The sequence below is a fragment of the Drosophila albomicans genome, chromosome 3 (genome assembly GCF_009650485.2).
Source record: "Drosophila albomicans strain 15112-1751.03 chromosome 3, ASM965048v2, whole genome shotgun sequence".
Classification (NCBI taxonomy): Eukaryota; Metazoa; Arthropoda; class Insecta; order Diptera; family Drosophilidae; genus Drosophila; species Drosophila albomicans.
Genome location: NC_047629.2, coordinates 43847896 through 43870672, shown reverse-complemented (window position 1 = coordinate 43870672; position 22777 = coordinate 43847896). Strand labels below are relative to the sequence as shown.

Genomic DNA, 22777 nt, shown 5'->3' with positions numbered 1-22777 from the left:
CCATTGCAGCAGCGTGGTGACAACGCGTTGCCCTTTCCAAGGGAGTCCACTTTATGGTGCTCCACATCGCCGTCGCACGTTCATCGACTGCCAAAGCAGAAACAGCGATTCAATCGATTCACAGCGATCAAACGCCGTTAGTTAGCCTCGGCAACTCGTGTTAAGCACTCGAAGTGACTCGATTGATTGTGTTTCGCTTGTTTTATTTTCGAAACCAGAATCTAATCGACGCATTATCGTGTAGTGCCGAAAAACTGGATTATCGATTATCGAGAAGCACAGCACAACGGTAGTTGTGATAAGCAAAACTCTTGACTGTTGCCTCTGCAAGTGCTGTGCGCCGAGTTCAACGTTTAGTTTGCACACAGTTGCCGTTAAATATTGAGTGTGTGTTGACCATTGTGCCAAGCAATCATCATCATGGGTGTTAAGGTTAAGAATCCCACGAGTGCCCAGATCGAGGAACTGCGCCAGCGTTTCAATACACAATACGCTAACTCGCCGCCGGCAGGTAAGCATTGTACACTTGGGGGCCCTGGGTTCAAACTTAGTTCAATCAGGTGTGCGTTCTAAAGCCCCATTGAGTAATAATGCATTATCTACATACACACAAATACCTGCTATACCTGTTTACCCGACAATATCGTCGCTGTGCGTCATGACGACTGCAAAACTATTCAAAGTCATAAAAAAAACCAACCGCTGATTACTTCAAATTCGGTGCGAAAACGAATCGCTTCGACTGATTGCGGAACGAACTCTGTTGGAACCAATTGTGCAAATAGAGGTAGCTCAGTTGCAGTTGCTGCTACTGCTGCAGGAAATGCATTTGTAAGGTCACAGTTCAGCTTTTGTCAGTCATCAGGCTTGGCATTCACAAAGTCCACACAGCTTATTATCAGGTGCCACAAGTCAGCTTTTGTCAGACACCTCCAGCAAGAAGTGTTTCACGGACACAGCTCAGCTTTTATCAGCCACCGGCATGCACACAACCCACACGGCTCATCAATCGAAATGAAATCAAATTATAGAAGGATAGCTCAAATAAGCAGTTGCTTCAGAACCAATATTTAGCTTTTCTTAGACAGCAGGATTCTTATAAAAATAGAGATAACTTAAAATAAAAAGCTGCTTAAGCGGTACAGTTTAGCTTTTGTCAGACACCTTTTGGCCTCCTCAAACTCAATTATCAAGGCCACATCTCAGCTTTTGTCAGACACCTCGCTTGGCATCCACACAGCTTTTCATTGTCAAGGCCACCACCGGCTTTTGTCAGACACTTCAATTGGCGTCCACACAGCTTATCACGGATCAACATAAAAGTAGCTTAATGAACAACTGCTATTCGCTCTACATTCACAAAGTCCAAACGGTTTATCAATTATCAGCTGCTGCAGAAAATGCAGTCCGCAGTTATCACCACCGACGATTAACAAGCAATCACCGATTAAAAGCGAGTGCTATTTTTAATCTACCAATAAAAAGCTAATCATTTATACCCTCTAATCACTGTTAGCTCCCTTCCATCACGTCGACCTTGCTCGCATACGCAATGAAAACTTGTGGCTTCAACGTTTTCTGGAAATGCACGATCTGGACATGGACACCGCGTTCACCAAGCTCTGGGAAACTTGTGTGTGGCGTCAATCGTATGGAGCCAACGATCTGCATCACAGTCAACTGAATCAAGAATATCTGAATCAGGGTTGCGCCTTTGTGCATAATCAGGATGTGGATGGCAAGCCATTGCTTATATTTCGAGTTAGGCTGCACAATAAATCGAAAAATTTGGATGAACTCATACGCATTGTCGTCTATTGGGTGGAGCGTGTGCAGCGCGAGAATCACTTGACCCAATTGACCATATTCTTTGATATGGCGGGCACGGGCTTGGCCACAATGGATCTGGACTTTGTAAAGCGCATTGTGGAAACTTTTAAGCTCTACTATCCAAATGCACTCAATTATATCATTGTCTATGAGCTTGCTTGGGTGTTAAATGGTAAGCTTACAATTAAGAAAGCTTTTGTCTCAGCTTGAGCTTTAATGACTTGCACTTGTCTTTTTTGTAGCCGCGTTTAAGGTCATCAAAGCTCTGCTGCCGCCAAAGGCAGTTGAGATATTGAAAATGATATCGAAAAAAGACGTCACTCAATACGTGACCAAGGACAACTGTCTGACCAGCTGGGGCGGCACTGACGACTACGAATACAGCTTTGCGCCACCCTCCGAGTCGAAGCAAGCAGCACCCAAAATAGTGGCTGCAAATGCCGGAGACGCCGAGCAGCCACCTCAGGATTACGATAAGAAGGTAAGCTATATGAACTTGTATATAAGACTTAGAAAGCTACTAAAGTAGAGTGTGCTCGACTTTGAAATGCTCACTTTCAGTAATTACAAAAATATTTTGTTGAGCCAGAAGATGTACTTTATAATTTCAAATATTGTGATATTTTCAGTAATGTTGAGAATAGTAAACTAAATGTTTTTTTTTTTATTTATTTCAAGTCAAATAAGTTAGTACTGTTAAATATATCTGTTGCTTATAATAATTTAATTGTTTTAAAATCAAGCACATAATTTGTATTTGCTGTCTCTAGCTTATACAGAAGCACAGATCGTACTAGACGAACAGATAGTCAGGCGATCAAAAATTTCAATATACATTGAGAATGTGAATATTACTTAAAATAATTTGAGGAGACAAAATTGAATTTCTTCTTAAAGAAAAACAATTGATATTAACATTTAAGGACTTTAAGATTCAGCTGATCGTATAGTTAAAGAGACAGACAAAGGCTGATTAATTGTCTTTTTCTATGAAATGAAAAATACTTAATCACTTTCATTTTTACTTGGCACTCAGTTGTAATACCCTTTACCCAATTGAAATGGCATAAAGGTACTCTGTATGGTATACAAGTATATGCTCACATGCTTAGTCCGATGTTTGGGTGTGTTTCCCGTTTTAACTGTCGTGCCCTAAACCAGCCGGAAGTCTGTCTATTAATTGCTTTTGCTTTTGTTGACCACACGAGTCACGCGATTCACCTTTTGCGTCTCCCATTAATTGATTTACATTTGTAGCATGTATTGATTTAGGGTGCCGCACAACTGTTTGCGTGTCCTTTGCTATGAGTGTCCGAAACTAGTTAATAATAAAGCCATCGAGACCACATGGCGGCATTATAATCGCTATTTATAGTCATATTTATGTGACATATTGCAAAACTTTCGCTTTTCGCTTTGCTGGTTCTACTAGAATAGCCAGTGAAGCGTTGCGAGGCGTTGACCTGTGAAACAAAATGTGGAACACTCATGGAATACATTATAAATAATTCCCTGTGGGCAGAACGGGGACAGTAGCGGGGATTGGGGATAGATAGGCTTGACTATGACGAGCTTACTAATTTTGTCATTCACATTAGTATTGTTCAGCTCCCGTTCACTCTCCTTTTTATTCGCCCACTCACTTGCTTCCCTCTCGTTTGCGCACTCTGCTAATTGAATGTGAGAATGCAATGGACCCCAAACAGTTGAACAGCTGTTACGAGAGGCTGATCGTAGTATGAAAGCTTTTCTGTTTGCGTGTGTTTAATGTCGAGAGCTTTTATTGTTTGTCTCTTGCGTTTATTTTATTATGTTGTTGCTGTTGCGATATGTGCTTTTTTTAGTTGTGTTTCCACGTTTGCCGCGACACGACGACCACATACATACGTCATCAGCTATCGTTTTTAAAATCCAATGCAGTCGCGATATATGTGATATTTATACGAGTTGTGTGTGTGGTTAAAATACAACATCTACTACATTTTTGTGTTAGTCACTAAAGAGGAAAAAAAGAGCAGCAAATTAGAATCCACTTGAAATATTTATTCAGTCTTCAGCAAACATGCCTAGGGTAGGTGGCGTCAAACTTGCTGTATCTGTGATTGTTCGTGTGTTTCTGTGTTTGTGTATATTTAAATGTGTGTGCACTGTGTGCCGATCATGTGTATTGTGTGTGCTGCTTTTGCTAAACAAAGCATAACAATGAGGAATCGAATAAAAGGGAAATGAATTCTAATTGTTATTCAAGACATACAAGCCGTTTAATTAACCTCGAAAATCAATTCGTTATATTCCTGGTTCTACATTTATGGCAACATCTGACACAACAAACTCATCAATAATTCACTTGTTTCTATTATTTTTTTTTAAACCGTTCAATCTTTTCTTATTGAGCTGAGCACATTGCTGACTGCTATAACACCATGCAAATGCGATACATCTTCCAAGGTGATATCGATAAATTCTAGTGCAACGCACAGTACGCTGTCTACGCAAAATGCAAGCAAAAAATGTACACCTATTTTGCATGTTTTGGTATCTTTGATTCTTTATTAATATTGTCATTTTGCGCAATGCATGAGCATCTTTATGTTTTGTCAAAGAAAATGAGTGAAGTCAAGTAAAAAAATAATAATAGTCAAGTAAATAAAGATAATCAAATGCAATTTAAACGTGCGCGCCTTATCAGCCAAAGTAGGTAATTTTTAGGATATATTTTTAAATTATCCAAATGCAAAGTGCGGGCACATTTTCCCATTGCGATGCATACAACCGCCATCAGTCTTTCAGTGAAGTTCGATCGAACTTGGCCGGATTAAGCTTGTTAAAAATACAATATATAAACAATAAAATAAAAAAGCTTGCCTACCACGGTTAATTATTTGCGCTATCAAAGTGCCGAGCTATATTACCAAGGTGTGAATGCTTTAACAAATGCACAGTTTACTGTATAATTTCAAAATAGAACGTGTCCATTAGGAATTGTTAAATAAACAAAACTATTATTAGCATAATGCGGCACAGCTGATTCTTGTCATGCTAAATTAATAGCAAAGCGAATGAAATCAATTCGCAAAAATGGCCTTAAACTGTGTGTGTGTATTTATTCAAGTGGTGCTCCAAGTGTGAGATGACACTTGTAAAAATGGCCGAGCTCAGCATGAATCGATTGAATGGCTTACCATCGTAGTGAGGGAAACCTGAGATGGGAAATGAGGCGACTCCCAGCTAACAAGGGGTTGTAAGGTATCATAATCTGTTGGCCAGCTGAATTGCTTGCAACTGTGTGAAGAAGGCATCTCACAAAGTATCATAATTCAAGGCGAGATAGTTTCACTTGTATCTTCTTAGCTGTAAACATCTATATCGTAGATACTATAAAAGCGAAAGACATCAAATTTGGTGAAAATACTCTTCTTATCACTACACAGCTGAATATAATTTAGTACAACTTCCAACTTATCAACAAATTTCTAATTTAGACACTTGCAACTTAAAACACACAAAAGAAACCATATTCTGAATCAATTCTGAAAGTTTCATTACAAATGCTTCATAAAGACGAAGGTTATTTATTTATAAGGATGAGCACACTCCACTGTAGCTTTCTTACATACATATTTGAAATTGAATTCTCTCATTAACAGGTTCACTTCGCCGAGATGGTGCTGCATGATACGAGCATTAAAGAACTGCACACGCCCTCGGATGGTGAGGGTGAGTTGTATTCCAATTTATAGAAAACTGTGGTATGCTTTATATATACTATACCACATAATGAATCCTACACAACATTGAGTCGTGTGTCAGGTACATGAAACTTTCTGACACTTGAATCTACTTAGATTCTTAGCATTTTCGTTAAATCAACAAATTTTCATACAAATTTCACACTGCTTAAAATTGAAATAGTAGAAATCACCTATACATATTTCTACTTGCGTATTGTGTTTGCTGCCTAGGTATGTTGCAATTGGAACCATCAGAAAATGTTAATTTTTGTCCACACACCGGGGATGCCAAGCTGACCCTCAAGAACATTTCACAACAGCCCATTGTCTACAAAGTGAGTCTTAAGTATATATCTGGTATAATATTTATCTAACTATATGTTATTGATCTCTCTTTTAGATACAAACCACATCGCCGGAAAAGTTTCGTGTGCGTCCACGTTGTGGCGTTATTCCGGCACAATGCGCAGTTGAGGTCAGCATATGTCTGAAGTCGGATCATCAACTTAGCCCCGATGGCAAGGATAAGTTCCTTGTAATGGCAGCCGTGGCACCGAGCGCCGACTGCGGTTCCCAGGAGGTGGCCGACATATGGAAGGAGAAGGGCACAAATGATGCAGACGTGGAGAACTATCGTCTGGTATGCCGTCATTTGGGTAAATCCAAAGAGGGAATGGATGTTGTTCAATCAGGCGGCTCTCAACCTGGTAGTGTAAGTAGTGCAGTTGTGAATCGTTAATGAATTCTTCGTAATATACAATGGAATAATTTCAGAAATTCGGTCCACAGGAATTACAGGAGCAGGCAAGAGAAATGTCAGCCCAATTGAGGCATACAAGAAATTTACAATATGTAACATTAGCACTCATCGTGCTGTTATTTGCTGGCTTTGGTTTTTTGCTTTTCGAGCGCATACATTTCGCATCAGGGGATTTGCAGGGATCTGCAGCGGGAGCTTGCCAACAGACGGCGCCGTATAAATGTGCCAAGCACAAATAATATTTACTGTCGCAATGCAATCTGACCAGGCTAGACGATGCCACTGTTAGTCACGACCATCGCAAGAGCAACAACAACAACAATAATAAGAATAATCCGATTAATGATAACCAACAAAACAATGATAAAGAGAATTGTGTGATTTGTGATTTGGGCCTAGAACTGGACTACATTGATGCTGAGGATGTTGGCAATGTTAACGATGATGATGACTATAATACAGATTGCCTAGAAGCGCTACTGCTGGCACAGCAGCTGCAGCAGCTGCAACTGTCGATGCGCAGTGGTCGTGTGAGTGACAGTCAGATGGGAGGCGTTGCCAATGGCGGTCATCTGCTTGGTCTCATTGCATTCGCACGTAAAATAGCGCGCGTGCTACTTTCGCTCTCATTGTTATGCTGCATTTTGTTCCTCAGCTTCTACCTGGGCAACAGCTACGACGTTCACAATGGGCAAGCAACAGCCTCAGATCACCCTCATTCAGCAGCATCAGCAACAACAGCGACAGACATGTCCTTGGTCAACAGCACCTTGAGAAACACATCATCAACCACCATTAACAACAACAGCATCGCAATCAACTCTTCGGCTTCGGCAGTTAATAGCCATCATTCACCAGAAACATATTCCATATAGAGAGAGATCACCACAATATACAATTTAGTAATGTATATTATACAATATACAAGAGTCACAAGTGCAAAATTTCTCCAACACTCTTCTTAAGATTGTAATTTCAAAATTCGCTTGAAGCAGAGAGCTTCGAGTATTGTGTAGAATTTATCTTTGATCAACTTTAGCCCAACCCATCAAAAGGAAACAGCCGCTGGAAACAATGAATTTGTAGTAATTCCATGTACGATATATATACTATGTAAATTATAAACAATTTAATATTAATAATTAAACAAAAAAGTTGATTAGTTTGTAAATACACATTTTAATGAGTCTTTTTTCTTAGTTTTGTTTAGTTTTTGACACAACTTTCAACCACCTCCAAATAGAGTTTAACTATTTATATACTTATTGTATATAGATATTTATATACTATATAGATACTTTATTTAAACAAAAATCAATTAAATAAACATGTTTAATATTCAGTTGGCATTGTGAAACAAGTTTTCTGTTGCGCACGAGTTAAGTTCGTCGAGTAGTAATAAACAAATGTGGTTAATATGCAGAGAATTAGAAATATTCGCTACGTTTCCGTTTAATTCTTCTTGCGTCCACGTTTAGCAGCTGGCTTCTTGACGGGCTCCGGACTGGAACCGCTTGTCAATGGCTCCCCATCATTGACGGGAGTAGTCTCTTTGTCATCAGTTTTCTTTGGCGACTGCTCCGCCTCCTTGGATGCCACCTCGGCAGCGCTGGCCGCAGCCTTTGTCTTCTTGCCACCGCCTCCGCTGGCTGCTGGCACATTCTCCTTCTGCTCCTCTTGCACATCGGACTCCACCAGAAACACACTGTGCTGTCCACCGCCGGCAGCAAGCAACATGCGTTTATTCGCTGTGTTCTTACTGCTCACCAAAACCGGCTCAAATTCATCGTCGCCATCGCCAACGCCCAGCTGATTGTTGGAGCCCATGCCCCACGAATACAATTTGCCATCTTTGGTAATGGCATACGAGCATGCCTCTCCACAGGCCACATAAACGGTATTCCCGCTCAGCTCTTTGATGGCCACCAGTTTGTCAACCACTTCCTTGACATCGCTACCAATGCCAAGGCGACCATATTCGGGTCGTCCGATGGCAAAGCATTTGGAATTATTGTCCAGCACCAGGGTATGATGCTGTCCACCCGCAATCTGTTTGACATCCTTCAGATCGGTCTTAATCGGTATGAGAAGACGTTCGGCTTCCTTGGCATATGTCAGCTGCTTGTAGTTGTTCAAACCGACGGCCCAAATGATATCAGTCTGTGATTCCCGCAAAAAAGTACAGTAGTTGGTGGCCCAAACAGCCTCAAAAGGCTTGGTCCGCTTGATAAGCAGCTGATCAGGTCGCAGCAAATCACGTTTGCCTCGACGTCCTAAAGGAATAAATAAACATTACTTATATACTGAGCAATGCTATGAAAAACTCTTCTTACTCACCCTCGCCACCCACTGAACGTTCCGAGATGCGTCCCAGCTGCCCTTGCTCGGCACAGCCCACGGTATAAACCTTGCCAGCTGTTGTCAGAATCACCAAATGATCCGCGCCCGATGCAATGCTGCAGCAAACGGTGCCCTCCAGCAGATTGATGGGTGTGCGCTTGTTGCCATCAATTGTCAGTCCCATATTACCGTGTGAGTCACGGAACGAGCCCCAGGCATAAACGCGTCCATCCTCCAGCAAGCAAGCGGAATGCGAATCGCCCGCCGAAATGCGCAATGCTTTGCCAGGCAAATCGATGAGTGCTGGCGTTGATTCACTGCCCTCCTCGGTGGTACTGCGTCCCAGAGCGCCCTCGTCATTGCAACCAAATGAGTAGATGTCTCCGTTCTTTGTCAACACCAAGCAATGCATACCGCCGGCACAAATATCCACGGGGTTCGGGATGTCTTCCACCAGTGCCGGACGTTTGCGCTCCAGAATATCTTCGCCAAGGCCCAGTTGACCGGTGTCGCCGGTGCCGCAGACAAGCACTTGGCCAATGGTTTGACGACGCTTTGGCAACTCCAAATGGAATGCAATCCGCGCCCTTTTTGCTTTTGTGGGCTGCATCTCATCTTTTTCCTCGGTTTCGTTATTGTTGTTTGCGAGTATCTTGCGACGCGGCATTCTTGAGCAATTTCGTATTATACGGAAGTCAGAACTTTTCTAAAACGTAAAAATTAAAACAATTTAAAAGAAAAACAATATAGTACTAAACGGTCGATTGCTTGAGCTTGTGTGTTTTTGTTTGTTTTGTAAGGTTAGGTCGATTTTTTTTTTTGGCTGGCAACAAACAGCATTGCGGTGGTACTTACTTTGGAATTTAGATGTGATGCCTACTGTTTAACGAGGTGGCGGTGTGACTGCTTCAGTGGTTTTTTGGCGAGTGAAAAAACCATAGAGTCGGAATTTTGGTGGTTGATCTTAAAGATGTTTGCTAATCCAGCATGAAAAATGCGCGGGAAACACGATAAGTTCTGCACACAATTTGAGCTACCTGAACTACGTGTGACCGTTTGTTGGATTTTAAAATTGACCACTTTATTTTTACTTTTTACTTTGGTGATTGTAAGATATATGTATTCAAAGCTAAACTTAACATTTTTAACATTTTTTTTTTTTTAATCAAAATTACCTGTAGAGTTGATTATAATCATAAAAACAAGAAATATTTTCAAATATACCACACTTCAATATTTTATTATCTCAGTATACTCTAGCATGTGGTCCAAATGGTCATACTGAAGGTAGCCGGCATTGTTAATGCTGCATTTCCAATGTATCGCATTTAATTTCTGATAACTTAAACATCGATATCGATGTCGATTCGAAATACAAAACAATCGGCGCAAAGTAATTTAAATTTTATTATCGAAATAGACTATAGACTGTCATCATAGCCTTGAATATATTCGTAAATAAAACGGGTAAGAATAGCATTCACATTGTGTACACTCGGCCAATGTAGATTCTGAATATTGTCGTCATCCTGAAGCCATACATCTGGATAAGTGTGAGGAACTACATGCATCACGGGTACACCTATAAATAAATTAATTAATCATAAATTCAGTAAGTTGTAAAATCAATATAAGAACGTACTCGCATTCAAGAAAGGATAGTGGTCGTCATACATGTCAGTATCATGGGACTTCAGCTTATAGAATAGCTGTGGACATTTGATAAGCTGTCCCGATTGACGCAGCTTCTGCTCAATGTTTGCCATCATCTCATGCAAAATATAAGTCCGCTCGTACTTGCTCATATAAATATGATTTGGTGCGCCAATCATGTTTAAAGTTATGACCACATTCTACGGATTTTGGTTGAATTATTCTTGGGTAAATTGCTTAATGTTATAATACACTTACTATGCTCTCCAATGGCAAGATTTTGTTATCGACAAAGTTCTGGGAGCCAAACAGTGGATAAGTAGCATCGTTGATTCCCTCTGCGGAATCGTGGCCATCAAAGAAAGCCAGCTAAAATTAATGAAAGTAACAGTCAAAAGTGTCATTAACTTTGAGCTAACAAAAACAGTACTTATTATTTTACTTCTAATTACAAACTTTTTATTTATTTACTTACTACTTATTTTATGTAATAAGAAACTTGTGTATTTCTGTGATTACGTTTCTTTGTGAAATATTAATTAAATGATATTTAGGAGCATTTTTCGATTGAAATTAAGTTCGACTTCTAAACTTATTTTAAGCATTTAAGAAATAATTTTTAATTTGTTTGCTTACAGTACCTACTAATTTCAGCTGTCAACTCACCACCAATCCAATATCCCGACGCTTGAGGAGATCGATGTCAGGCAAGGCAGTCAATTTCTTAGCCATGTTAAGGAGCAAAGCACACGAAACTCCTGCATCGGTAGCACTCACAAAGAACTCCCCAGACTCCAAGTACTTTGTGTCATAGTGACAACTCAGCAATAAAAAACGTTCTGCCAGTGGATTACTTATTCCCAACACATTCGTCAGTGGAAAGGGATCTGTAATTGCATCTTGAAACACTGTAAATCCCAATTGATTCAACTGTTTCACAAGGAATTCCCGGACTCTTGTGTGTCCGGAACTGCCCGGCCAACGTGGTATTAATATTCTATTAAGCACTGCAATGAAATGCTGCTCGTCACTGGCAATGATCAACGTTGATTGGCGTCGGATGCGTGACAGCAAAATAATTATCACAAATACAGAGAACAACGAAATGTAGAGCCAACTGCGGTGCAACATGGCTGCAAGGTTGAGAAGGTGAAACTGCAACTCAATATTGTAATTAACTTACTTTTTGTGTTATGCTTCATGACTGTAACGATTGCCATTAACCATGGCAATTAAAAGTTTCCAAAACTAGCAACGACTAGAAGATATCATATAGTACACTGTAGTTATTATAATTTTAAATACATTTACATTTTTATTTAGAACCCTGAAGTTTAGAATAGTTAAATACACTTTAAGTAAAAAGAGTCTTTTCGAAAACGTTTTGCATTAATACAAATTGTGTGTGTTTTAGATGCCAATTTGGTTAGGAATTGTATAAAGTTGGAATTCATTTCAGTTGCTTTCATTTCTTTTTTGTTTACTAAAAACTAAACTAAATTTCTATGAAAATAATATGCACATAATATGTCCAATCAACAATGTCAATTATAACTAAATCCATATACTATTACATTATTTAGCTAGGAACAAATTTGAATATATAATAATTACAAAAAAATATAAATCATTCATTTTGAAAGGCAACAAATTGTAATTTCCGGCAGACCGAATATGAACTACCCTTGCAGATATACGTATTTAAAAAAACATCCTATATAAAACTAAATGCATTTGGAATTTCAATAACTAAACGCTCATGGAACATTTGTTCTTATGGCAACACATTTCAATTAACAATTACGGACAAGTTGTGAACAATTTGGAATACGAGTTATATACAATAGTTATATGATCTGCAAGGGAATGTATGGTAAGTGTATACAGATATATGTAGATAGATGCACTAAGCAGACTCATCATGAGATAATTATTAATGTACACAAACATACAGATATAATCAGAATGCATGTGGTTATAGATCAATTTGGCTGCACTAAGTGAAAGCTTGTTTCGAATTTACAACATTTACAGAGAGAGAGATGGTGCTTTGATTCTGAATCGATTATATCCTTGACCATCTACACAATCACACATGGGACTGGCTACCAGTTTCTTTTGTTTCTTCTCACAACAACTCATCGCTGCGACACTTCGCGACGTTTTAATACATCGAATATGACATCGGATGCACTTTGCTTATTTGCCGAATCATTCGCTGAGTCTTCATCCGAATCGGTTTGCTCCAACAGTGGCACACTAAGTGTGGCATGTGAACCCGACGCTCCTGCACTGGAATTACTTTTGTTGAACTCATATTCAGCGGACATATCCTCGCCATCGTTGTCCAGCTGCAGAGCTAACTGTTGTTTATTCAACATCGCCATGCTTGTGTATTTGTGCCACAGGTGACAACAGATGCCGGCCAAGCAGACGCCAAGGCCAACCAGATTGATGGAGCTCAGTTGATCACCTTTGAAGGCCACCGCCAAGGCGAGCTGGCAAATATCCTTGAAGATGCCGGCAATCGAGAGCGAGAGACTGGATGTTTTGCAGAGCACGAGGAATTCGGTGACCTCCATGAGAAAGGCAATGAGAGCACCCAACGTAACCTTGGCAATGTTCCAAAGGATGTCCGAATCGGACATATGATGAATATCCTGCATGCCCTGATGCAGCTTGGGACCTGTGTGAAAAGTATTAAATAGTTATTAATAAACAGAACTTTACACATTTGCAGTTCAAGCTTCAGACCTTCGATGAGAAATACGAGCGGCAAGAGTGCAGCAATCATCCAGGGCTGCATGTGAAAGATCATATCGATGGGATTGTGCAGACCCAACTTGGACTTTTGCATGATGAACTGTGCGAAACTCCAACGAACGCCGCTGCTCAGCGAAGCGACGAGTATAAAGATGAAACCCAAGGCATTGAACTGTGTCGACTTGTAGGTGAACATAAAGAGGCCGAGTCCAATCAGACCCACAATCAGAAACAGCGTCCAACTCTGCAAGCACAAAAAGATAAACGATAGAATGTGCAATATGTTGAGCAAAACATAAAAAAGAATCAAGTTTATAAAAGTTCAAATAAAGATAGGAATTAATAATTAATTAATAAATAAAGCAAATAACAAATATAATAAATGTAGAAACTTATCTATTGATAAAGCAAACGAGAAACACGATAAATTCACCATTTTTTTTATTTCTACAATAATTTTATTGTATTACTTGTAGAAGCAAATAGAGAAAACTTGCTTTAAAAATACAATAAAATTATAATTTTATTGTAACTTTAATGAAAAATGAAAATTAAACTATAGAAATTCTCACACTTAGAAAAAAAATTATTTATGAATTAACATGCTAGAAAGATTTTAATTAATTTTAGTCACGAAAAACTTGTAAAACTCATGCCTAAAAATATCTTTTTGAACAGTTCTCAGATAAATAAATGAAAATAGAATGCTCACCTTGCGCTCCAATCCCAGCAGTATGGCAAAAATCAAAATAAAGACAATCGTCGAGGATTTGGTCATCGTATACAGAGAGATGGGCACCAGGAGAAGGCCCCAATTGGAAAAGCCAATATCGATGCCGCTCGCGATGCCAGCTGGCGCCATTTTTCTGACAGCAACACGCCAATCCAGCTGGACACGCGTCTTGCCCACACGCATCTTGTAGATGTTGCGGATCAAGGCGGCGAGCAGGAATTTCAAGAGCAGATGATATGTGACAATGGTCAGTGGAATGGGCAGATCCCGTATGATGTCCGTCTGATAGAAGGTCAATGTAATGGAGAGTGTTAAATAGAGTAGCACAGTGACCAATGTGGAGATGGCCATCTGCATAAAACGTGCATCCGTATGGCGAGCCATTCCCTCGTGCAAATGATGCGGATGATGATGATGTTGTGCGGACGTAGACGTGGCGTCGTTGACGCTGCCGCTGCTGCTATCGGCGTCGTTGTTGCTGTTGCTGCCACTTCTGGCGTATTTAAAGTTGGCATGCGTCGACGACGACAGCTGACGGCGCTCTAACTTCAGTTCGACTTCCTCAATGTTGTTGTCATCGTTGTCATCGGCGTCACTGCCAACGCCGCTATTGTGGCCGTTGTCGTTGTTGCCGTCGCCGGTGTTGAGGCGTTCATATTTGGGGGCTACCATTATCTAAAGACCATGCCCGAATGGGGCGCGATGCTGGCTGCAATTACAATACTAACAATCGCCTAAACACTTTTTTTCTCTTCTGTCTTTCTTTAACTCCGTTATCTATAAATTTATCGACGCTATTATTGTTGTTGTGGTAATGCCATATGTTTCACTTGCCAGAATACTGCGCTATTAAATTCTTGGGGTTCTTTGTTGTTTTTGCTTTGTTGTTACGTTATCTAGCTCTACGTTAGCTTAATGGATTGCTTCGATAGCGAATATTACGTTTCCATTACTTTTCTTTTTTTTGTGGTTCACTCTCTGCCTACGTCTGCTGTTTACTGCCAACTGTTTATACAGTGTTTGTTGTTACTGGGTTTTTTTACTTGCTCTCCTTTGGCTTTTTCGCTTGGCCATGTTGACGTTTGCATTGTGTTGTGAAACGTTGCAATTTCAGTGCCGATAGGTTCGATAAGTCGATACATGTGCAAGCTTTTGTTTTTGATTGCATTTATTTATCTCAACGATTTATGTACAATGTGCAAAACATTTTTAAGCTTACATTATTCAAAATTACAATGATATCTATGTCGCAAATTGACTGTGCGCTTAAATAAATGCATCTTTTATTTACGTTGTTCTTCATCAGCTCTACATTTGCTTTGTTTACGCCTCGTCATAGCTCCAATTTTGTGTGTTGTCTTAAAGTTAAGCATTTTTCAACTGTTGCAGCACAATCGGCGCTATTGATTGGAAAAAGTAATTGTTAGCATTTAACAAAAACACCTGTATTTACATAAGCAGCGCACGTTTTTGCTTCATTCACTTACCTAGTCGAATAGCTGCGCAGAGAACACCAAACATGATGAAGTTCATTCGTACCTCGGCCGCAACGCGCTTTGCCTCCTCCGCGGGATCGGGTTGTGATTGTTGTAGACGGAACATTGTAGTTTATTTATTTATGTTTTTTGTTTAATACTTGCAAATTGAAATGCGGTAGGCTAAAACAGCTGACCAGTGTGACCACAATTATGACAGAATTATAAGGTGAAGTGTTGCCCTACTGCGCCAAAACCATACGAACCATACAGCGATAACGTTTTGGACAAATGGTAACTTAAAAGTTTAAAGAAAATAATTGCGTAAATAAATAAATAATATTACATATTTCGAATGTGCCCTTGACCCAAAGATAATAAAAAAATACTTTACATTTATTTGAAGCAAATGTTATCGATTGGGTTAACTGATTCCAATAAGAATTTATCGATTGTGCGACCAACGGATATTTGAAAATCAAAACAACACGTGAAGCTTTCTCTTCAAAATAAAAACTTCATTGATTGCATATTGCATTGTTTTTGTATTTTTTGTATGTCTCGTGGCATTTCTTTTCTCTTTTGCAAATATATATATAATATTTATGCTTGTAACTAAGTACACAATTACATACACATTTACATATAAATACATCTACTGCACATACACATACATATATGTATGGTATATATGTATATATACATATATAAGTATATAGCTTCTGTGTATAATTATACAATATTATCGCGTCGTTCCATTTCATTTTATACGTGTATATTATTTGTTTTTAAGCATCTTGCTTTATCTCTACACTGTTCTATTTTATTATTATTATTATTTATTTTTTGTATTTTATTTTTTAACTTAGTTTCTCCTGTTTACTTGCTTGTCTTTGTTCATTTTATGTCTAAATTCTTTGCAGTTTTACATTCAAATTGTACACACACAACTAGTATTTAATTTAGGCGCTTAAAAGCTAATCTCACTACGACTCCTATTCTCATTAAAAATATACATATACATAAGTATATAAGGACCAGGAAGGGAGGTGAGGAGCGGGTGTATTTAGATCTGAATTCAAATCAAGATCAGGTGGTAAGAAAGGCTTACATTTTGCTTTGATCGAATAGCAGTATCATTAAAACAAAATAACATTATTGGTGTAACTAAATGGTAAGTGTTGAATTTAAGTATTAAGCTAAATGATCTTCTACTCAGTTCGTCTCGTATAATTCTCAAAAATCCCATATTAACATTAATTTTATTCGTGTTTTTGTTTTTGTTGATGTTCCACTTTAGCCTATACAAAGCAAAGCACCCTGTATTTCACTGCATATGAAAATATGTAATGCGGCAAATCTTTGTTTTTATAAAACGATTTTAAGCGTGATTTAGAATATTTATCTTGCTGCACTTTTACATTTAATTGCTACAATTATTTTTATGGGTTTTCCTCTTTTTTTCTTGTTAACACTACACATTTATCAACATTTATTATTAATATGTATATATGTACTATTTTTTTTGTTTTGTTTTTAATGTATATCGTCGTTCTGTCATCGATCTTGAGTCGTTCATTTCTATTATCCTTTCGTATACATTTGGAATTGTTTGTTTTCTATTCTGTGTTTGCTTTGAAATTGTTTATCAAAAAGTGTTTAGGAACTTTAGCAATAATTCAAAAATTGTTTAAAACGGGACGCGGGCAAAACCCAACACAAAACCAAAAATATACAGATAAATAAAAAAATAATAATAATAAAATAGGCAAATATTTATATTTTTAGAAAATAATATTTTCTCTTATTTTTTTGTTTGCTGTTGTTTCTCCGTCTGACACTTTATACATACAAAATTGGAGTTGGGCTTTGTACAGAACTTGTTGCTTTGCTATCGCACAATGTGATTAAGATTAGCATTAGTTTAACTCGTAGTTTGTGTTTTACTCCAGTAACTAAATAGTATTAAGATTAAAATAATGATAGCTAAATCATCAACATCATGATCATCATTGTTTAGTAATTGCTTTCTCTTTTTTTGTTGTTTATCCAAATTGTGCCAATTTGTAAAATAATAAAACTATAACGACTAAAATTAGAATTAATTAAAATTAACAAAACTCACTTTTAAGGACCCGCGTCACGGGTGTGAGGGGCCCGCCAAAAAATGTACAAACTAAAGGCTCTACTAACTGCTATAGTATAGTATATATATTCTCTATATATCTGTATCTGTATCAGTATTGGTAGACTACGTAAATATTTAGGTTACTTCTGCTGCCACTTAAGGTAATTACAAATTTGTTTAGTTGTGTTGCTGATGTTGCATATGGTGTTTTTTGTGGGAAGGGAAGAGCGGGGTGTGTAGGTATAGGTAGCTAGGCTTAAAACAATATTTAAATAATTAGACTAACTTTTTTGTTGTTTTTAAAAACGAATTAAATTGGTGAAAACTCTCGCCGTTGGACTGATTATAAAAAACAAATCAAACAGCGTCTCATCAATATAATGGCGGCATTTACAATGATTTAAAAAAAAATAACTTCTCATCTGTAAAAATGTTTCTTTAGGAAATTAGGGCAACGTTGACTATGTCAGCAGAATTCTATGAAAGCGCTCTGAACAATTGTACAACAATCTCGCTTAAACGTTAAATGCTAATAGAACAATTTGAAATTGAAAATTATGTTTATAACAAATGATTTAAAAAACAATTTTTTTTTTAGTTTTGCACTTTCGACTTAAACGCAATGACTTTTTGCTTAATAAATGATTTTTGTTACTTGGGGAGTTTAGTTTGCGCTTACAATTAAAGAGTTATTTTTCTTGTAAAGGTATTTTAAGGAGCTTGGAAATTTTTGTGGGGGAGAGATGTTGGGATCTATTGCCTCGATTATAATTGTTGTTTGATATATGTTGTGTCGGTTTGTGGTTGCGGTTGTGGCTATTGACGACTCAGTAGTTTCTGTGTGTGTTTAGATCATGATCATTCTCATCTAAGAGGCCATTTTGGAGCGCTAGGTGCTGTTGGCGACGGTTTATCATTATAGTATAATTTTTTTTATGCTTTTCGTTTAGCTACTATTGAAGCGTTTTGCTATACATTCAGGTCTGATCAGACTATAACTATGATGCTCTCATTAACACATATTCCATGAAGCAGACGTTTCTGCTTTGCTGTTGTGAGACACAAAGAGTTTCGAGTAGTTTTTTCAGACCTGATAATTCATCTTGGTAAGAACTTCTTAGTCACATTTAAACCTTAACAACAACAACAATGTTTCGCTACAATTAAACAACTAACAACAACGTAAGCGTATACACCACCAACAACGAGAACAACAACAGACAGTACAATAAGCGCGCACCAAACAACAAATGAGCAGAACAAGACAATTCAATGTTTATTGATTCGTCGCCGTCGTCGACGATGATGTTGTTGCTGCTGCTGCTGTTGTTGCTGCTGTTGTTGTTGTAGTTGCTGCTGCTGCTCCAGCGCCACATACGCGACATCTTGCTCATCGCCACCATTATCATCATCATCATCTTCGTCGTTCGCTTCGTTGGCCTCCTTGAGCATATACTCGAGGAGCAGCTCATCGACTCATCCATCGCGTTGCGAAGCAGCCGCTGCTGCAGCCGCGGCAGCTGCTGCCGCTGAAATGCCATTCGTTGGCGATTCCATTTTGATGACACCCAAATGCTGAAGCTCCTCGCCTCTTGGATGCTGTATGCGTCCGACAACCACGCCGCCCATGGTCACAAAATTACCATCCGCTGTCACTGCACCCAATTGCATGGCGCTGGACAAATCACCCAAAGCGGCCACATTGAAATGATGATGCGGCGATGTGCCATTGCCATGCTGCGTTTGCTGCAGATGTGATTGCTGCTGCTGTTGTTGCTGCTGGTGTTGGGCCACTGTCGTTGTTGATGGCAATGTTGTAATTGTAACTCCCCGTTGATGTTCGATGTGGTGTTGTTGCTGCTGCTGTTGCTGATGTTGTTGCTGCTGCGATGGCGTTGACGACTGCTGATGATGCTGCTGTTGTTGTTGCTGCTGTTGTTGCTGATGGAGATGATGATGTTGCGCCAACGCCATGCGTCCTAGTCACCCCTCGTCCTCCTCGGTTTTGATCTTGACAGGAACGTAGACCTTGTCCATGACATGGATCTTTATGTGATTGTTGAGCGTACTGGATTGCCGGAATTGTTTCTTGCATATGACGCACTCGAACGGCTTTTCACCTGCAAGGGAGGCTAGGATTAGTTGCATAATTCAACAAAAGACACACAAGTCAAGTCTATACTCTCACCCGTATGGATCTTCACATGATTTGCCAATGTGCTGAGCTGACGGAAATGCTTGGGACAATAGTTGCAATTGTAGGGTTTTTCGCCCGTATGAATCTTCAGATGATTCGTCAGCGTGGACGATTGACGGAACGTCTTATCACAAACGTTGCACTTGTAGGGCTTCTCCCCGGTATGGATCTTCACGTGATTGGTCAGCGTGCTCAATTGTCGAAAGCGTCGATCGCACACCGTGCAATGAAACGGTTTCTCCTGCTCCCGTCCGCCGCCTCCATTGCTGCTATTCGAGCCATTGCCCTCGCCCGACGCATGCTCAGCCGCGCCGTGTCCATTGCTGGTCACATAGTGCGATGCGTCGCCGGTTAATTGTGTCGGCGGACTATGCGTGGCATTGGCCACCAGATGCGCCAGCGTATGCGCTGATGGCGCCTGTCCCGCCTGCGCTCCCTGTGCGGACTGAGGTTGCTGCTCTGCTGCGGCGGCTTGCGCTGCCGCGGCCTGCGCAGCTGCCATGGCGGCCGCTTGAGCGGCATTGTGTGCCTCCTGTGCGATGCCCGTCAAATGCATGTTAAAGGGTAAAGCGATTTCTGTGGGCGCGGGCGGCTGTTGTTGTTGCTGTTGGTTATGTTGTTGCTGCTGCTGCTGCTGTTGTTGTTGCTGCTGCTGCTGTTGTTGTTGCTGCTGGGCCTGATGCTGGGCGTGGGCGACGGCTGCCACATGGCTGGCATGGCTTGCCTGTGTGACCGTATCGTTGTTGTTATTGTTGGCGCTGGTTGTTTGCGGTTGCGCGGCAACAATGACAATGTCACAATTGCTCATTGCCGCAGCGGCCTGATGTGCGTGTGGCAGGCTCTTGATATGCATCATCGACTGCCCTGGACGTCAATAAACTATTGGGCGGGACAAGAGTTGTGTATGTGTGGCGGTGTGTGTGTGTGTGTGTGTATGTTGGGGGAGGTGGAGGAAGGAGAAAGGCGCGTTTAGGCGTAGGCTCAATAACAAGAAACTTCGTGACAAGTTTTTTGGCGCGCTCTGCTCACAAATGCCACGACATGCTGGCTGGCCTGGTTGTGGTTTCTGCTGCTGCTGCTCGTTGCTCTTGTTGTTGCTGTAGCTGCTAGTGCCTGCGCAAGAAAAAGACAAGACAAGCAAAGAGAGTGAGTGAGAGCGAGTTGGTGAGTGAGCGAGTGTTAGATTAGAGATGAGCAATGTTGTGATTCGGTCTGTGTTACAACTGTGACTATCGCAAGTTTACTCAAGCCAATATTCAAATTACATGGCACTGTAATCAGCAATTATCGATTTACAGTCAAACGATCACGCACACATACATGCACACACGCACATTGGCTCTTTCTGCTGTTGCCCAACTCTGCAAGAGAGCGCAAACAAACGGAGAGAGAGCGAGCGCGCTGAAGTGAATGTGTTGTGAGCGAATTAGTTGGCGGCATCTTCTTTACATGTTATTTCGGTTTTTTGCTGTATGCAAAAATATGTGAGGAATTCCCAAAAAACTAACTGCGAAATCTTTTTTAAATTATTCATTCAAACTGGGCTGCTGCGGGCTTTTGTTATGGCCAAAAAGGTTCTGCGGCTCTCTAACGAGTGTTTAGCATAAATTATATAAAAAGTCGAAGTCGAAAAAACAACAAACTATTGAGTGGCGATTATGCATTTGAAAACGCGCCCAATGCATGTAATTTGAATTTTTGGCTCTGGTTTTTACGTGCGCCGACAGGTTCCACGTTCCAATTGCTGCTGCTGTTGTTGTCTCCGTTTCCCCCACACACTCTCTCACACACACACATTTACACGCAATCGGACTCACACACACACACGTTTACACATTCACATGTTTTGGGGCGAACTGACAGCGTGTTACTTTCTCGCGAATTACATGTGTTTTTCATCATCATGAACGTTACTCGATTCGATTTTTATATGACAGCGAAAGCTTCTAAGTCCTTTGCTATCCTTTTTTCGTGTGTCCATGTATGGGTGTTTTTGGCGGCTATTGGAAATATCCGTGTTCAATTTTTCACTTTTTTAAAAATCCACTTTAAAGTAGTTTTTCCACATTCGATCTTGTCGTTCACGTTCGCGCTTCTCACCTTGTCGCTGCTGCTGCTACTCGCTGCCTTACCCCCCTCTATCATCGACAAACGACACAACCACTTTCAGTCGACGACGTCGACGTCTTCACAACGCGCCACTCGGACACACTCTCACACATATAGCAACAACACACGTACACACATAGTATATGTATACGCATACAAACATATCAAAACACACACACGCACACACATAGCTCTCACATTATAACAGCAGCAGCGAAAACCAAAAAAAACTCTTTTGAGGTTATGGGCCAATTGAAATTTTCACTATTTTTCACATGTTTAATAACACTAATAATACACAGCAGACGTACACTTTTGTGTGTTTCGAGCATGTACACACTCTATACACGGTGCTGTATGCGCGCTGGGCGCGCTCAGCTCACACTTCTTTGACCTACCTTTCCATTTTGTGCTGGCGCTGTTGGCCTTTCAGGTTTTTCTGATTGGGATTTTTCGCGGGCGCCAGGCAAATGGGCAGCAAGCATACGTTTTGTTATGAATTCGATTGCAACTATGCTTTAAAGCATTTTTTATTGTTGTGTATTCATTTATAAAACGTAGAAAAATAGTAAAAATTTGTATTGTATTTTCTTCTTTTTTTTGCTTTTACTGTTTGCGTACCAAATAGACGCGAAAGAACTGGTACAAGTGGCCAGTGTTGAACTGGTGCAATTCAGGGATGGTCTTTTTGCGCTTACCTGCGACTGCTCACAGGTGCCTTACATCGGATAACTTGTTGGTAGCTATTGGTAATACCGTGCACTCTTTGTATTGTATAAATTAAAAAAATTCGAGTATTTCGACACATTTGTTTCATTGTAGGCCACAAATCGAACAAATTGAATTTTCGTTGTTATTGTAGACTATAGCATGAACACATATCGTGTCAGCTTTTGCTCATCGAATCAACACATAGGTGGCCATTCACATGTAAACGTTACACCGCCAATCGATACTGGCGATGAAATATCGATAGACGCTAGAGTAAAACCAGCATTTGCAATGCGAAATTGAAACTGCATGTTTTTATTGGTTTGAATCAAATGCAATTTTGTTTA

At 39.9% G+C, this 22777-nt stretch overlaps 7 protein-coding genes across 10 annotated transcripts; 2 read left to right on the top strand and 5 right to left on the bottom strand.

The window, feature by feature from the left end:
* The first annotated feature begins 28 nt into the window (after positions 1 to 28).
* Positions 29 to 7496, top strand: LOC117572722 (motile sperm domain-containing protein 2). Of its 3 annotated transcripts, XR_007955038.1 has the most exons (8): positions 30 to 511; positions 1517 to 2002; positions 2073 to 2311; positions 5478 to 5547; positions 5793 to 5896; positions 5962 to 6273; positions 6336 to 6918; positions 6977 to 7496. XR_007955038.1 is itself a non-coding variant. In XM_034255787.2 (7 exons), the coding sequence occupies exons 1-7, from the start codon at positions 421 to 423 to the stop codon at positions 6558 to 6560; spliced, it is 1512 nt and encodes a 503-aa protein (XP_034111678.1). In that variant the 5' UTR covers positions 29 to 420; the 3' UTR covers positions 6561 to 7496. The 3 variants fall into 3 exon arrangements, 2 of the variants coding, with proteins under 2 accessions (XP_034111678.1, XP_034111677.1); XM_034255787.2 differs by having other exon boundaries at positions 29 to 511; positions 6351 to 7496; XM_034255786.2 differs by having other exon boundaries at positions 6336 to 7496.
* LOC127565700 (uncharacterized) lies at positions 6561 to 7496 on the top strand. Its single transcript, XM_052005560.1, has one exon. It carries the CDS (start codon positions 6837 to 6839, stop codon positions 7194 to 7196), a length of 360 nt encoding a protein of 119 aa, XP_051861520.1. The 5' UTR covers positions 6561 to 6836; the 3' UTR covers positions 7197 to 7496.
* A 102-nt stretch (positions 7497 to 7598) lies between these two features.
* On the bottom strand, positions 7599 to 9702 carry LOC117572723 (regulator of chromosome condensation). Its single transcript, XM_034255788.2, has 3 exons — positions 9517 to 9702; positions 8659 to 9367; positions 7599 to 8594 (listed from the first exon to the last, which is right to left on the bottom strand). Exons 2-3 carry the CDS (start codon positions 9326 to 9328, stop codon positions 7774 to 7776), a joined length of 1491 nt encoding a protein of 496 aa, XP_034111679.1. The 5' UTR covers positions 9329 to 9367; positions 9517 to 9702; the 3' UTR covers positions 7599 to 7773.
* Positions 9703 to 10050: 348 nt separating this feature from the next.
* On the bottom strand, positions 10051 to 11488 carry LOC117568722 (glutaminyl-peptide cyclotransferase-like). Its single transcript, XM_034249540.1, has 4 exons — positions 10981 to 11488; positions 10573 to 10683; positions 10304 to 10514; positions 10051 to 10243 (listed from the first exon to the last, which is right to left on the bottom strand). Exons 1-4 carry the CDS (start codon positions 11443 to 11445, stop codon positions 10083 to 10085), a joined length of 948 nt encoding a protein of 315 aa, XP_034105431.1. The 5' UTR covers positions 11446 to 11488; the 3' UTR covers positions 10051 to 10082.
* A 456-nt stretch (positions 11489 to 11944) lies between these two features.
* On the bottom strand, positions 11945 to 14869 carry LOC117568721 (solute carrier family 35 member C2). Of its 2 annotated transcripts, XM_052005559.1 has the most exons (4): positions 14645 to 14869; positions 13790 to 14587; positions 13069 to 13321; positions 11945 to 13000 (listed from the first exon to the last, which is right to left on the bottom strand). In XM_052005559.1, exons 2-4 carry the CDS (start codon positions 14480 to 14482, stop codon positions 12453 to 12455), a joined length of 1494 nt encoding a protein of 497 aa, XP_051861519.1. In that variant the 5' UTR covers positions 14483 to 14587; positions 14645 to 14869; the 3' UTR covers positions 11945 to 12452. The 2 variants fall into 2 exon arrangements, with proteins under 2 accessions (XP_051861519.1, XP_034105430.1); XM_034249539.2 differs by having other exon boundaries at positions 13790 to 14869.
* A 91-nt stretch (positions 14870 to 14960) lies between these two features.
* Positions 14961 to 15507, bottom strand: LOC117568723 (uncharacterized). Its single transcript, XM_034249541.2, has 2 exons — positions 15298 to 15507; positions 14961 to 15210 (listed from the first exon to the last, which is right to left on the bottom strand). Exons 1-2 carry the CDS (start codon positions 15410 to 15412, stop codon positions 15176 to 15178), a joined length of 150 nt encoding a protein of 49 aa, XP_034105432.1. The 5' UTR covers positions 15413 to 15507; the 3' UTR covers positions 14961 to 15175.
* A 1538-nt stretch (positions 15508 to 17045) lies between these two features.
* Positions 17046 to 21806, bottom strand: LOC117570479 (adult enhancer factor 1). Its single transcript, XM_052005377.1, is given in 3 exon segments — positions 17046 to 19533; positions 19602 to 20723; positions 21711 to 21806. Coding segments are annotated over 2 exon segments (1509 nt in total). The 5' UTR covers positions 20467 to 20723; positions 21711 to 21806; the 3' UTR covers positions 17046 to 18889.
* Between the last annotated feature and the right edge of the window lie 971 nt (positions 21807 to 22777).